Genomic DNA, 14,446 nt, shown 5'->3' with positions numbered 1-14,446 from the left:
TGATTCTGTTAATTTGATTTCTCCAGTCGTAGTTACAATATGATTCCCTGATAAGTTGTACTTATATATGTGTGTGTGTGTGTGTGTGTATGTAGAGAGATAGATATACCATTATCTGATTATCTCGTAAATATTAAAACCGACAGCACCGCTGTCATTATACCGTCGATTAGCAGCTGTTGCTAATAAGCTAAGCTACTACAAGAGGAATGCTCGTGAACGAGCGGTGTTCGCTTCTAGCACTCGGGTCATTTGTGTGAGCGAGCCAGTGAGTCGGAGTCAGTGTTCAGGTACAGTGGGTCGCACTCGGCCACTTTCGGCTGGAAAAAAGGCTGGAAAAAGAGTTTTCTCTGCTTCATGCACCACCGAGCAGTTCTCATAGAAATGAACGAGGCCCCGTCCCCACGGCTGTATCTGGATTTATAATACATCCATGATCCAGCTGAAGACCAGAAGTGGAAAACACGCCCCAAGGAAAGAAGCTCCCGGAAACACGCCCCCTAGAAACACCTCACCAAGAAGGAAGCCACAATAAGGAGCTGAGCTTAGAGCAGAATCTGCTGAAGTGAATATGACCATGTAGCGATATACTTAGCTTTTTGAACGTTTTCAGGACGTTGGTGTTTGCACAGTGTAAATAGTGTTATTTTTTGTGCATTTTAATCCTGACCTCAGGTTTGTTTACTGGTAGCTCTATGCCAATTCGAGCAACCACATAGAATGTGCTTTCTCTAACGTTAGCATAACACTTAAGATACAGATAATGATAAACTGAATACTATACATTTAAAGGAATATAGAGAGTTTAAGGTTGAATTTCCTTTGAGTTACCGACAGTGTCATGTGATTTAGGAGTTGATCTAAGTGATGTGTACATTGATACTTTCACCATTGCCACTTTTTTGGGGGGGAATTATGAATTTTGAATATCAAATTTAATTGAAATCTAAATTATATGTTATTTTCTTACTGTCACGATAATGCACTGTTTATTGATGCCACAGGTGACTGACGAGAGGCAACTATTTGAAGCACTGCATGATGAATCTCCACGAAGAACAACAACCAAAGCTGGAGCGATAAGGACAAACTCACAAGAGCCTTGAAGTTAGAAGAGTTTTTAAAAAAAAGCTTTTTACCTCAAAATCAACACCATCCTGTGCTGTAATAGAGTGGTGAAGGGATGACGTATTTTTGTAGGCTAACCAGGAAGTTTGCATCGCACTGGTTCCCTTGTCAAAAACCTTCTGGGATTTTTGAATGGTATTTTTCGATTACAGCCAAAAATAAGCTTTGTGACGAGCACGAGTTAGACTTAAACACTTTGTTCAGCATGATAATCTTACAGATGAACACCACTTTTGTGTGTTTTGAAGTGTAAATGAAATCACCAGAAGCATAAAGCCATTGTTAGGCTATACAAACTACATCGTGGTCGCAACAACTTAAACGTCACAACTACAAACACTGAAAAAACACATTAAAATACGATCGAAAAATATTATAAACAAAAAAAATCTACAAGTCTGAGTGCGACTCTGTAAAGCTGTAAAGGCGGACAAGTGGGTTTAATGAGTTTCTATGTCCAGTGTGATGACGTCTAACATCCCTGACAAACACTGTAGTCCTATTTAGCCCCTTGTTAGCCACCGACTTTTTTAAGACGAGTAAAACCTTAAAACTTAAAAAATCATGTTTAAGCAGACGAAGTGTATGTTGCAAAACAAAACGTCTAAATATCTTTAGCCTGTGTTAACCACAGACTTTATTTAAGACATCTGACCGAAAACCCATTCAAAAAACCTATAGACTTTAAGACAAGGGAACCGGACGAGCTAAAAGGCTAACGGACGTCCGCATTTTGGGACTTATTACTTCACTACTCTATATCCCAGGAAAGCAGGATATTATGGTTTCGGTTGTGCCACCACAGATACTTGGTGTTAAAACGTGCTGCTCAAACTGTTGACTTACACTCCTGTTTTAATTTATTTATCTAGAAAAAATTCTTAAAACTTTCTTTCATGTCTGTCAACAAACATTTTAGACGAAAATGATTTGGCTGTAAAGACTACCCTCCTTTTATATTTTTTTAAGACACTGATTTTATAACATACTTTACTACTTACTTTAGTACTTACTTTACTACATACTTTACATACTTTTTTACTTTAAAGTTAAATTAAATATTTTTGTAGTAAGGCCTGTGTAATATATTTTTATACAAGATAAAAAATGAAATTATCGAATGTACGTGTGTTGAACCTTTTGGAAGAAAGTTGAGGGGGGAATACAGACACGGCAAGACGTCCATATTACAGGTTTTACAGCCAACAGTGTATGGATATGTTGTAAAATGGCAAAAATGATGAATTATGATTTAAAAAATATCCATTACTACGGCCGGCACGAGGCCGGTGTTATGTCAGGGACTCCGGAAAAAACATGTGCGTTCACACGGTAGAGTCCCGCAGGTCCTATGCGCTTTCATTTTATGTGTGTAGAAATACCGAATTCCACATCTTTATTCGCAAAATGGCGCATTTTACGTCTTTAGGACTTAATGTTTTTAATAATGGCTATTAAAAAATGCGTTCTGAAAAGTCAACATGTCTCAAAAAAAATTATCCAGTGATTCAAGATGGTCTCTTTCCCAATGTTAACAAATGGGGAAAAGTCTTTCTGGGCCAGTGTGCATCACGTGATGCTGTAATTCCACTTTCGGCCACTATGTGAATTTTGCTTCAGAGCGTGGCGCACTTCCTGGGAGCTTGGTCAGTACTCAATCCGTTCCACCTACCGGATCCGGTCGGCGCAAGCAGTCCGCCATCTTGGACTGCTACCTTTGGCAGCCTCACTTGGACAAACAGGTCTTTTATCGTGTTTTATACATGGATGTATTATGGTTTTATACCCTGTCAGATCCGATCAACGCATGCGTGGTCAAACTAGCTACTTCTGCAGAGACAGGGGAAGAACAATGGACATTAAACATTGTTCAAACCTTGAAATACCCTTTTGTATATTATGCATGTTTTTTAATTGTTCTGCCTCTTTGGTGTAAATAAAGTTTTTTTTTAAAAAAGAGACCTTGTCAGTTGCAGAGACGCAGAGACCGATTTCACAATAATACATACATGGCAGAGACAGAGAAAGAAGACTGAAATATAGCTATTTGATGTAGCTACTGTCAATGTATATAATTAATCACCTATCATCTAACCATAGTCAGTTCTATGCACATTTTGCTTTTCATACTTTTTCTTCATTTTTTTCCTGAGACAAGCTCTCTTAGCATGGACACCGGTTTTCAAGCATAATTTCTCTCCACATAAATATTCGTGAGTAAGAGTCATGGATCAGGTACTGTCGCACCTGTTTGTCCAAGTGAGGCTGCTGTAGGTAGCAATCCAAGATGCTACCAGGTGGACTGCATGCGCACTGACTTGGTACTGACAAGCCCCATGCGTCATTTAGGTGTGATTTATAAAGTTCAATGTACACCTGTCTTGTTTTATAAATCTCAATCATAGAGTGGTGAAGTAATAAGTCCTAAAATGCGGAAGTCCGTTAGCCTTTTGGCACGTCCGGTTCCCTTGTCTTAAAGTCTGTGGGTTTCTTGAATGGGTTTTCGGTAAAATGCCTTAATTAAGGTCTGTGGTTAACACAGGCTGAGAATATAAAGACAGTTTGAACTTTTAAGGTTTTACTCGTCTAAAAAAAGGGGGTTGCTAACATGTGGCTAGATGGGACTACAGTGTTTGTCGGGGACATTGGACATTTTCACAGTGGAAACAGAAACTCATTAAACCCACTTCGCCTTTACAGCTTTACAGAGTCGCACTCGAACTTGTAGATTTATCTATTTATAATATTTTTTGATTGTGTTTTAACGATTTACGCTTCAAAACACACAAAAGTGGTGTTCATCTGTGAAGATTATTATGCTGAACAAAACGTTTAAGTCTCATAAACTTGTGTTTGTCAAAAAGCTTATTTTTGGCGATAATTGGGAATCCCATTCAAAAATCCCATAAGGTTTTTGACGAGGAAACCAGTGCGATGCAAAGTTCCTGGTTGGCTTAATACGTCATCCCTTCACCACTCTTTAGTGGAGCTGGGTGCACGTGTATGAGCTGTGACTGACAGCAGCTGTCAGGCTGCCAGAGTGTCACACCGTACAGAACGACACAAAGAAAACAAACAAGTGCTGTGGCTACATGTCAGAGGCTGACAGAGAAAAGAGCACAGCGAGGCCTAAGCGGACAGCAGTGACATTTGCAGGTATGTTTACATGCTGTTTTATGTGCTGCAGCTGAGCACAGAAATATCTGATAAGACTTTTCCTCATTCAACAAGCTAAAATCCTGGAAGAGAGATCCCTCCTCAGTCTCTCTTCCTTACGTTCCTACCATTTTTCCCCTGTTAAAGGATTTTTTTGGGCGTTTTCCCCTTTCTGCTGTGACAGTTCAAGGACAGAGGGATGTCTTTTGCTGTAAAACCCTCTGAGGAAAACTGATTTGTGATAATGGGCTTGATAAATAAAAATGACTTGAGTTGACAACATGTGTGTTCTTGTCTGTAAGTCAGATGAGAAGGACTAGCAGGAAACCTGATGCGGGTTGATGCTCAGAGTCTGCGACTCTTGTGATGTGTATCTGCTACCTGGCTCTGTCAGGTTACTTGTGCATTTATTTTGAAGGACCTGACTCGTTTCGGGCAGAAAATGTAGATGTCACTGCTGTGGATGTGAAACTTTCGGTCAACAGTTGAATGTAAGCACCTTTAACTGTTAAGATTCATTTAGTGTGAGTGAGCAGCAAACTAACAGCTGATCTTTGCAAGTCGCTCTGGTGCTCCATGGTCGCAATATGTGACTAAATAGTCAGTCTGGAGCTATGCAAAACCCTGCTTTGTATGTGTGTCTGTGAGAGGCAGACACAGAGGAGAGTGGGAGAACCGAAATGCCGATGGCTTTTAAACAATGTGACAATTTATACTCGATGTTTTCAATATAATCATATTATATATCACACATGGAACAAGTCATGATTCCTCGAATATATCTGATACATTGCCCATCCCTTGATGCCGGGATGCAGTGTTTAATTACACACTGGAGAGGAATGATGCCACTGTCGTTTGCTTCTGTGGAAAAATGCACAGGCGGTATGAAGAAGGACCTTTGTAGCAGCTCTATAGCGCCATCTCTGTGTGAAAAGGGCTACTGTTAACCACATGGACTTGTTAAACAGACTTTCACTTGTGCGGCACCTTTCTAGTATTCTGACCACTGAAACCACTTTTACACTACATGACACGCTCACCCATTCACACACACATTCACACCACACTGGTGCTGAGGCTACCTTATTTTACCAGGTGCCAAAACCATTCACACTCACACACTGATGGCACAGCCAACGAGCCACTGGATGCTGAGCTGTTTGGGACTCTTGCCCAATGATTTCAGAGCTGGAGGAGTGAACCACCAATCTTCTCATTAATGCACAACCAGCTGCACAGCTGCCATATATGAGATGTAAATGAGCTTTCAGTGTGTTTACCTTCCAGGCTCTGTGAGGCAGAAAGCTGCGATGTGTTCTCCCGAGGCCAGTTTAGGAAGATACTTCTGCTTCTGAGCTTCGTTTCCCGCTATCAGAATCCCCTGCAACACCAAACAGCTATCAGTTCATCACAAAGGAGTCAGCCCCAATACCGCCCTCACTGTTACCGTACAAATCGCTTTATCGGGGACAACAACCATCAGTTGTTACAGTTCAGTAACAAAATGGAATATTTACCTTCAGTCCAATGGCTTGATGTGCAGCCAGTGTTACAGCTATAGAGCCATCTAATGAGGTGATCTCCGCCAGTCGAGCATACACGGTGTTGGACAATCCCAGACCCCCTGGGACAAAAGCAAACAACACTAGGTTAAAAGCTAGTATTTGGGTGGACTGTGTACAGTAGTCAACTTTTCCTACAGGGACTTCTTTACTATCATTGAGTAAACTGCAGACATATTTTAGAGACATTTCATATTATATTAAGTTACAACAACAACAAAAGCAACAATAACAATAACAGTAGAGAACAACTGAGAAACTGTACAATTAACCCATATGCCTACTGCAGGAAGTTTGTGTTAGATTAGAAATTATGATTTGTGAGCAGATTATTTGCTGTGAATATTGAATCAGAGATGCGTTTTCCTGATATTGGTTGAAACTTTTTATAGGATTGGATAAACCCACAATCATACATTCTTTAAAGGCTTCTTTTTTGAGAAATTTCTTTTGCTTGGCCGTCTTTTCTATGACAGGACGAGGCTGTTCAGCAGTGAGTGAAGGCTCTGTGAATACAGCTTGTGTTTTGGGTCCTCACTGTGCCTCATGAGTTAAAAAAAAAAGTGTATCTTGAACATACATCTAAACGTAAAATAATACAAATGTGTTTAGTTATTTACGCAAACATTAATGAAATGCTGAGGGAGGCCTACTGTTCATTTTATTTTATATGTTTTAAAAAAAAATTTCAACAGCCCTTAAAATCAAGAAGGCCTCACGACCCTCTGAAAAGCTTTGGTGACCCACAGTGAGGTTGGGACCCTCAGGTTGGGAACCAGAGGTGTGTGGAAAACGTTGTTGCAGTGCAGTCCGAAATTCATGTCGCTTAAATACATGTTTAGGTGGAGAACAGTACACTTTTCGTTAGACACAGTCACACAGCGGAGGGGAGCTGTTTTCTCTGGAGCTGTACCCGCTGATCATAAACATCCTCCCTCTGCAGCTCTGCTCGGACCCGTGTAACCTGTGGAGGCTGCGCTGCATGCCGCCGCCATCAAAGCCAAGATCCACTGATAGTTTGTGAACCGTCTTATCAGCGTCATACTATCAGCCCCATTGACCAAGGGCTGGCCTCACATGCTGTGGTCCAACCAAACAGACAGAAAAAGAACTTTAACTTGTGCTTGTAAGAGCAGCATCATATTTTAACTTATGTGGGCCTGTGGGAGAAAGACTTGTGGTGCCATTTGAAACTCAGGGCTCTGCGGTGATGTAAAGAGAAACTGCCGGATGATCCATGCACAGCTCATGTTGCACAAGCTACAATGAATGGACTTTCCTAAGACCTAATGAAGACACATGATGTGCAGAGTGACTCCATGAGGATTTGAGTCTTAAAATACACATCACACAGCCCCCAGGGTGTGATGTGACATCTGATCACTACAGTTAGAGTGTTTGAATAGACAAAGAAAACAGAAATGCAAACTCATCACCACCAACAGCAGCAGCATTAATTACCAGCAGATCTTCAAAGAGTTGGATCTGATTGTCAAACAGAGGGGGAACACTGCATGCAGTGATCAGAGAGAAGACAGTCTGTAGCGCTGCTGTTAGTTACTGAATGAGGCTTAAACAGGCAACACAACATTTTTTCACTGACTGTTCCCTCCCTTGTTGTCCAGAACCCCCTGGGTTCAATTTGTTGTCCAGAATCCCCTGGGTTCAGGACAACAAACCAACACAAAGAGTCTTTACTAAAGCATCAACAGCAAAGCTGCAAAATTAGTCTGTCACAGGGCGGGTATACGTGGCGACTTAATCAGGTGTTGAGAAGCTTAGCTGCAGGTATCGAGGGGAGAAGAAGATGAATTCAGGAGGTTTTAAAAATGAGAAGCTAGATGTCCAGTTATATGTGAGGGGGAGAAACATAGTGTCAGTAAGTTAGGGAGGAGGCAGGGGTGTGGTCGCCTTGGAAGGAGCTTGTGACTGGGAGATGCAGGTCGGTTTAGAAAGAAAGCTTGTTATTCCCCAGGAAATAGTCTGAACTAATTTGAGGCCTGACATAATGATGTGTTTGGTGAGTCAACAGATTGTTTATTTCATTGAGCAAACAGTCCCTCGGGAAGCCCCTGTGGAAGACGCCTATGAAAGGAAGAGACTGAGGTACACAGACTCACAGGCAGAAGCTGAGCAGAAAGGATGGAAAGCTAGGGTTCGCCCAGTTGTTCACACAGTGGGATGTAGGGGATTTGTAGCTGGATCAGCTATCTCTCTGGGGGGACTGGGAGTAAGGGGACAAAGTTTGAGGAAGACAGTGAGGGAAATGTCAGATGAGGCAGTTAAACCCAGTCAGTGGATTTGGATTAGGAGGAACAGTAGTAGTTGTGGACCAGCAGGGGCATCCACTGAACAGACAACTCCTTGAGATCAGGTGGAGAGATCCAGCAATCAGTCCTCTCAGGAGAAAATCCAGGAAGTGTGAGGGTATTTAGGAGTGGGAGTGGCCTGGTTGAGTCTCTTTGTGTGAGACCATGCTGCCATCCAAGTAAGTGTTTGTTGATCCAATTCACCCTTATTTCCCTTAGCTTGAGTCTTGTATGTGAGTTGTAGTATATTGGCAATTGTGATGCATGTGCTAGGGAATGCAGCATCTGCACAGTCACTACCTGGAGTCTGCATAAATGGAGCCTGGGTCTGCTGAAGGTGGCATTGCTGTTTGGGCTGTGATAGCCATGTGATAGCCAGCCTAGCTAGCTTAGCTAGCTCAGCTTAGCCTCCTATGGGATAGACATGTGTTAGCTTCGTTTAACTTTGTATCTGTGGCAGCCAAGTAGTAGCATAGCTTTGCATCTGTGATAGCCATCTAGTACTGTCACTACCTGAAGCTTGCACAAACCCAAACTGTAAGGCAAGTGTGATGCATGTGCTAGGGAAGATAGCATCGGCACGTCACAGGAGCTCGCATGAACGGAGCCTGGGTCTGTCGAAGGTGGCATTGTTGTTTGGGCTGTGATAGCCATGTGATAACTAGCCTAGCTTGCGTGGCTAGCGTAACTTAGCCTTGTATCTGTAATAGCCATGTTGTAGCGTAGCTTGGCCTTGTGTCTGTGATAGCTTTGTAGTAGTTTAGCTTGTATCTGTGCTTGATCTGTGCAAGCTGCTTTTCAGTATCATATGGGTCATTAACCCTTTGGGACTGTTTGGTGCATTTTACATGCTTTTTATTCTTCATGTTATGATAAAATTGGCTGTGTTCATGCATATGGCATCAATTTTAGCAAGATTTTGATGTTGAAGCTCAGCTCCTACAATAAGTCTAAAATACACTGTGGAAACAAAATAGTTACATTCAGACTGTTAAGATCAAAAAATGCATTTTTGATCCCACAGCCATCAAATCATACAAACATGCACTGTATTATTTTTGGGTGTCATTCTGGGCTTTCTGCATATTAGAGAGTCTCTGTCTCCAAAACTTGGACTGAAATCCAATCAAACGGTAAAACTGGGCAGTGCTGCTCAAATATAACTCAAGATGATATTACTGCACTGCCTATTTTGCTCCAAATATGTTTTCAGAAATACATTTTAACGTCCTGTCTCACTGTAACAGCGAGAGTGTGTTAACAGGAAGTGGGCGCCATACTGCTGCCTGCACAGTGAAAATGGAAAAAAAAACAGATCAAACAGTTAAACTAAGCAAGTTAAACTAAGCAGCGCTGATCAAATTTCAACCAAGATTCTGTTACTGAGCTGCATTTTTCTGTTTTCAGAAACATGTTTTAGTTAACTGCTTAACAGGAAAATGAGATCTGGCCGGCTTCCATTGTTTCAGCTGGACCATTCCATCACCCACCAACGGGAGCGTTTATTGGTGTGGTACTGCAGTTTTCTACCTCTCGTCCTTTTTCTCTGCTTATGTAGCATCAATTTCAAAAGTATCTGCATCATTGTGCCGCAGAGACAGACTAGTTTTATATGAGGACCTTTTTTAAATCAGTGAGATATTCTTTAAGTGGAAGCACACGCTTCTCCCCTCACACAACAGCTGGCTTAAGGAGATCCTAAATCACATCGAACTTGACAAGATTAGATTTTCACTTGTAAATCCTTTGACAAGACCTGGAAGCCTTTTATTGAGCTTCTGAGTGAGACTACCATCCATCCAGATGACAACTAGACTCTCCTCCTTCCTTTTCTTTCTTTCTTTTTTTCCACAATTTTTTACTATATTATTGTTATTATTATTATTAGTAGTAGTAGTGGTAGTAGTTGCAGTAGTAGTAGTAGTATTAATAATTATGTATTTATTTATTTTTTTCTCAGTTTTCAGCAGGAAGGATTTGGAACATGGCTGGAAAGGATTTATGGATTTTGGAAATGAGGTTGCAAGTCATTAGATTTGGTTTGGCTCATGTTCTTGAAGTTTGTATGGCTTCTATGTTAATCAGAGACTACTCTGACATCACAGATATGTATTGTTTATTGTCAATAATACTAGTGTAATTAATAAAAAGATTTGAGAAAGAAGTGCACATGTTATCATGGTTACTAAATGGTTTGCATATATGGGTTGTATGCATGACCTTATACAGATCGGTTATACAGCACTTCCTAAACAGATTACACAATCAGCAGATGAAGTTATTGGTAGTTTAGCTGTTGAAATACTGCTAAAATTAAATATTTGCTGTCACAATATCCTGTGGTTGGTTGGTTTGCTTTCACAGCACAAACAATGGCTGGTTCAGTTGTTTGGACGGCACCAGGGTTTGATTGACAGCTTTCACACCAGCCCAGATGAACTGTACTAACTGGGCAAACAAACAGTTTGTTTTCACTAAACCAAACAGGTTAGGTGTAGGAGCACCCTGAGGTTATAACAAGCATCATTTTGCTTTTACAAACAGCTGGTACAACAAGCTCCAGGTTACAATCATCTTACCATAGTCCTCAGGAACCATGATCCCAAACAGCCCGAGCTCCTTCAGCCCATTCAAAGTCTCCGCAGGGATTTTGGCTTCTCGATCAATCCTCGCTGAGTCGACTAAAATCACAATAAACAGTCATTCTTTGTCAATTTAACAAATTAGTTAAAGTATTATACACACACACACACACACTACTTATAGCACGTGCAGTGTCATTTCCCTAAAGGATTCATCATGGTCTTTTCTCTCACCGTTCTCATTGAAGAATTTTTCAACGGGTGCAACAAGCTGGTTGATCTCCTCCAACTCTTCATTTCCAATTTCTGGATAAGGGAAGACCTCCTCCTGGAATACCAACACTCTGTTTAACTGGTTTATCTTCTTCATTTCTTTTTACCTTTGACCTCTGGGGATCTATGCCCATTTCCAATAACTATGTATGTTAAACCTGCGATCTAAAACAGTTCAAAGAATATTAGTAAACATGAACAACTTGCTTAAACTCAAATTTGTGATGTCATAGGGTATAAAGTCTGGAGCTGCCACAGACAACACATGGTGGACGCTGTTCTACATCACTGGTTCCCAACCTGTGATGTAGCGAACAAAAAAGGGGTTGCCAAAGCTTCACTGTGGGTCACAAGGCCTTCTTGATTTTGTGGGGTGTCAAAAAAAATTAAAACAAACTATATAGATATATATAGATGTCTACACCAATCACCTAGGGCCTCAGAGTTCATGCCATGCAGTTTCTTAAAAAAAAACATGTTGAGACTTCTATTAAATTCGTGCGAGATTGAAAAATCCTACAGCTGTTCTTAAAATACTTTTTAAGTAATGACTTTTTGAAGTTTGGCCCTCTGAGTTAAATTTCATTTTTGTGAATCTTGTGAACCTCACCACTCATATTTCACTTGATTGGACAGAAATTTGTTTTGAACATACATGATGACGCTAAGGAAACTTGGCAACATGTTCTCATTTCAGTAACTGTTGCTGAATGGTAACAGTAATAGAATTAATAACAGGAGATCGTTGTTTTTTGTGTGTTGTTTTTTTTTCTTCACCAGAACGAATAATCTTTCATTTTCGAAAATTCATAGCTCCACTAGTTTTGCTTCATGTAAAAATACGTGCTGAAATAATTAAAACACACTTAGGTTCTTGAAGAAAAAAGTGGTACGTGCTATAAGTATCTCACCATTCAAAACTAAGGCTTTGATTCAGATGTAGACGGGGGGAAGCACATATCGACACCGGCTGTGGACACAGATGAGGTTGAGGGTCAGTCCGGGGGACTCCCACACAGCTCCCGTTCACTCACTCACACACACATACACACACACACACACACACACACACACTCTCTCTCTCTCTCTCTCTCTCTCTCTCTCTCACACACACACACAGAGACAGAGCTCCATCACCAGAAAGTAAACTGTCGGAAGCTACCTTGTTGAGCTGACCGAGGAACAGGTCCTTGGCATACACGAGCTTTCTGGAGTGCGTTTTAAAGTTCCTCCACTGCTGGAGCTGCACCACTTCTTTCCCAGCATGCCTCACAACGTTACCGGCGAGCAGCCGACGTCCTACGCCGACACATTTCGACAACAAGACCGATCTGTTTACATTCATCATGGTTCTGGCATAGAGCTCTATCTAATGTAGTCCATAGGTGGATCACATACAGCAACAACAAGCGCACCTTTCACCCCTTTCCGACGCTTGCTGATGACGTACACAAATGGGTAGTTCAAAGTGCCTCGTAAGCTCGTAAACGGTTGATGCTAGAATAGATCGTCCGGGGGGAGGTGGGCGGGATCTCCGCTGCATGTTATCAAATGCACACAGTGGAATCAACAATCATATATCATCATATTTACAAATAAAAATTATAAGAGAAGTAAGTACAAAGCATTACTTCAGTATTAGTGAAGCAATAATACAAAAACAGACAGACAAAAAAATTAATAAAATAGACACAAGTATGAACACACACAGGGGTGTACCAAAATTAGCTACCAAGTTGTACGATTTGCATAAATTAATAGTTTTGGTTATTTTTTTATAACATATTTTTAAGTTTGATATTGCTTAAAGATATGTATTATAGATCCGTTTTTCTAAGTGGTATATTTCTTTTAAATATTTTATTGTATGCATATGAAATTTACGAACATATGAGCAAATTAATCATATACTGTTCACTCTTGAAGAAATTTGGATTTCTTTAATAGTCTATCATTAACAAATCCGGTTTAAATCAAAGTCAAAGCTGAGAGCACCTCCCTTAGTAGTCAGTTTTCAATCAGTAGTCTGTTTAAAGATGTTTACACCTTATGGCATTGTGTTTTTACACCTGTATCTGAAATTCTATATATTTATTATGGCAGTGTCTTTTTTACACCTGTATATAAAATTATATATATTTATTATGACATTCTCTTTTTACATCTTTATATAAAATTTCAATATCTATTATGGCATTCTCTTTGTATCTCCTTGTACTTATTGGACGTGAATGATGCAATAATTCTTTTGTACATTTTAATTTTCAATAAAGACGGGGGTTTGAGTCATATGTCATATGCTTGTAATTTTAATATTTTTGACAGCACCTGAACATAGCATAACAGCATTACAATGGCGCAAGGATACCACTTGATGGCGCAATGTACAAAGGAACTCTACAATAGAGCATACAGACATCAACTATTAAATCTGAGCTTGTTTTTAAAACACATTGAAGCCATCGACTACAACATAAAAATGCTGTAAAAACAAACAAACAAAAAACTATTAGACTACCTACACAGATAGTTAAGAGTGAGTCAGTGTGTGTGCGTAACAGTGTGTGCACACTTCTCTCAGCTGGCAGAGAAAATGAAGGCCTGTACTCGGCCCCTCCCAGCCGCATGATGACGTTGTCCTGCTGACACTGAGGATGTGGCCCTCATAGCTGGGATCTATTTTTAGCAACCTCAAGGGCCTGACCAACAAACAGGGCAGACTGTCACTCATACCACCTGCCACAGTCGGCATGCAGCCAGATGGGTTGACTGTGCAAGACTGAAGAGAATTACTGAGCTGTTAAGACCCTCATCAGCACAGACAACTTCCAGAGCACTGAGTTTATTTCAATACAGACAGGTGAGATCTCGGTCCCTGAGGCGGACCATTGTATTGTTGCCAACTAAAAGAGGAGTGAAAGACAAACACATCTGAATCCCTGTTGGACAGGACCAACAGATGTCATGTCCTCAGTATTGTTGGACCACTCTGATGTCATTAGCTGGAGTTCAGATAACTGCGGCTGTGGAGTTTCAAGGATGCGAGCAGGGAGGGGTTGACTGATGTTGTTACAGTTTGCATTGTGGGAAGGGTGGTTTGACCTGGGTACCCTTTCATGAACTGGGGAGGAGTTTTCATTCGACAATTACACACAAATTGCTAGGTTCTGAGGCTGACTGTGCTGTGTTCTTTTAGTTGAAATATCCTTTACTTTGACTGCCTCAGGCAAAATTGTTTGATGCAGAAATCAAACCAACTTTCTCAGGTTTCAAAGGGTCAAATAGCTTGTGAGAGGCACCTGAACACAGCACATGATAACTGACGTCGCACCAGGTTTTAATGTATTGATGATTTAATGAATAGATACATCAATTCCGTGTTTATAGATCAGAACTGTTCTTGTCAGTATGGGAAATGCTTTGAAACATTTTG

General features: G+C 40.7%; 1 protein-coding gene across 1 annotated transcript in view; it reads right to left on the bottom strand.

Annotated features, from left to right (window-relative positions):
* The window catches only part of acad9 (acyl-CoA dehydrogenase family, member 9), a 28,547-nt gene extending 16,090 nt beyond the window's left edge, over positions 1–12,457 (bottom strand). Inside the window, exons 1-5 of the mRNA XM_042498135.2 lie at positions 12,176–12,457; positions 10,975–11,068; positions 10,738–10,839; positions 5,805–5,911; positions 5,568–5,668 (exon numbers count right to left, since the gene is read on the bottom strand). Coding sequence (XP_042354069.2) covers positions 5,568–5,668; positions 5,805–5,911; positions 10,738–10,839; positions 10,975–11,068; positions 12,176–12,361 — 590 coding nt within the window. The 5' untranslated portion in view covers positions 12,362–12,457. The remainder of the gene's footprint in view (positions 1–5,567; positions 5,669–5,804; positions 5,912–10,737; positions 10,840–10,974; positions 11,069–12,175) is intronic.
* Between the last annotated feature and the right edge of the window lie 1,989 nt (positions 12,458–14,446).

Source organism: Plectropomus leopardus, chromosome 2 (genome assembly GCF_026936395.1).
Source record: "Plectropomus leopardus strain MGB_pleo_1.0 chromosome 2, ASM2693639v1, whole genome shotgun sequence".
NCBI lineage: Eukaryota > Metazoa > Chordata > Actinopteri > Perciformes > Serranidae > Plectropomus > Plectropomus leopardus.
This window is presented reverse-complemented; position numbering and strand designations above follow the sequence as displayed.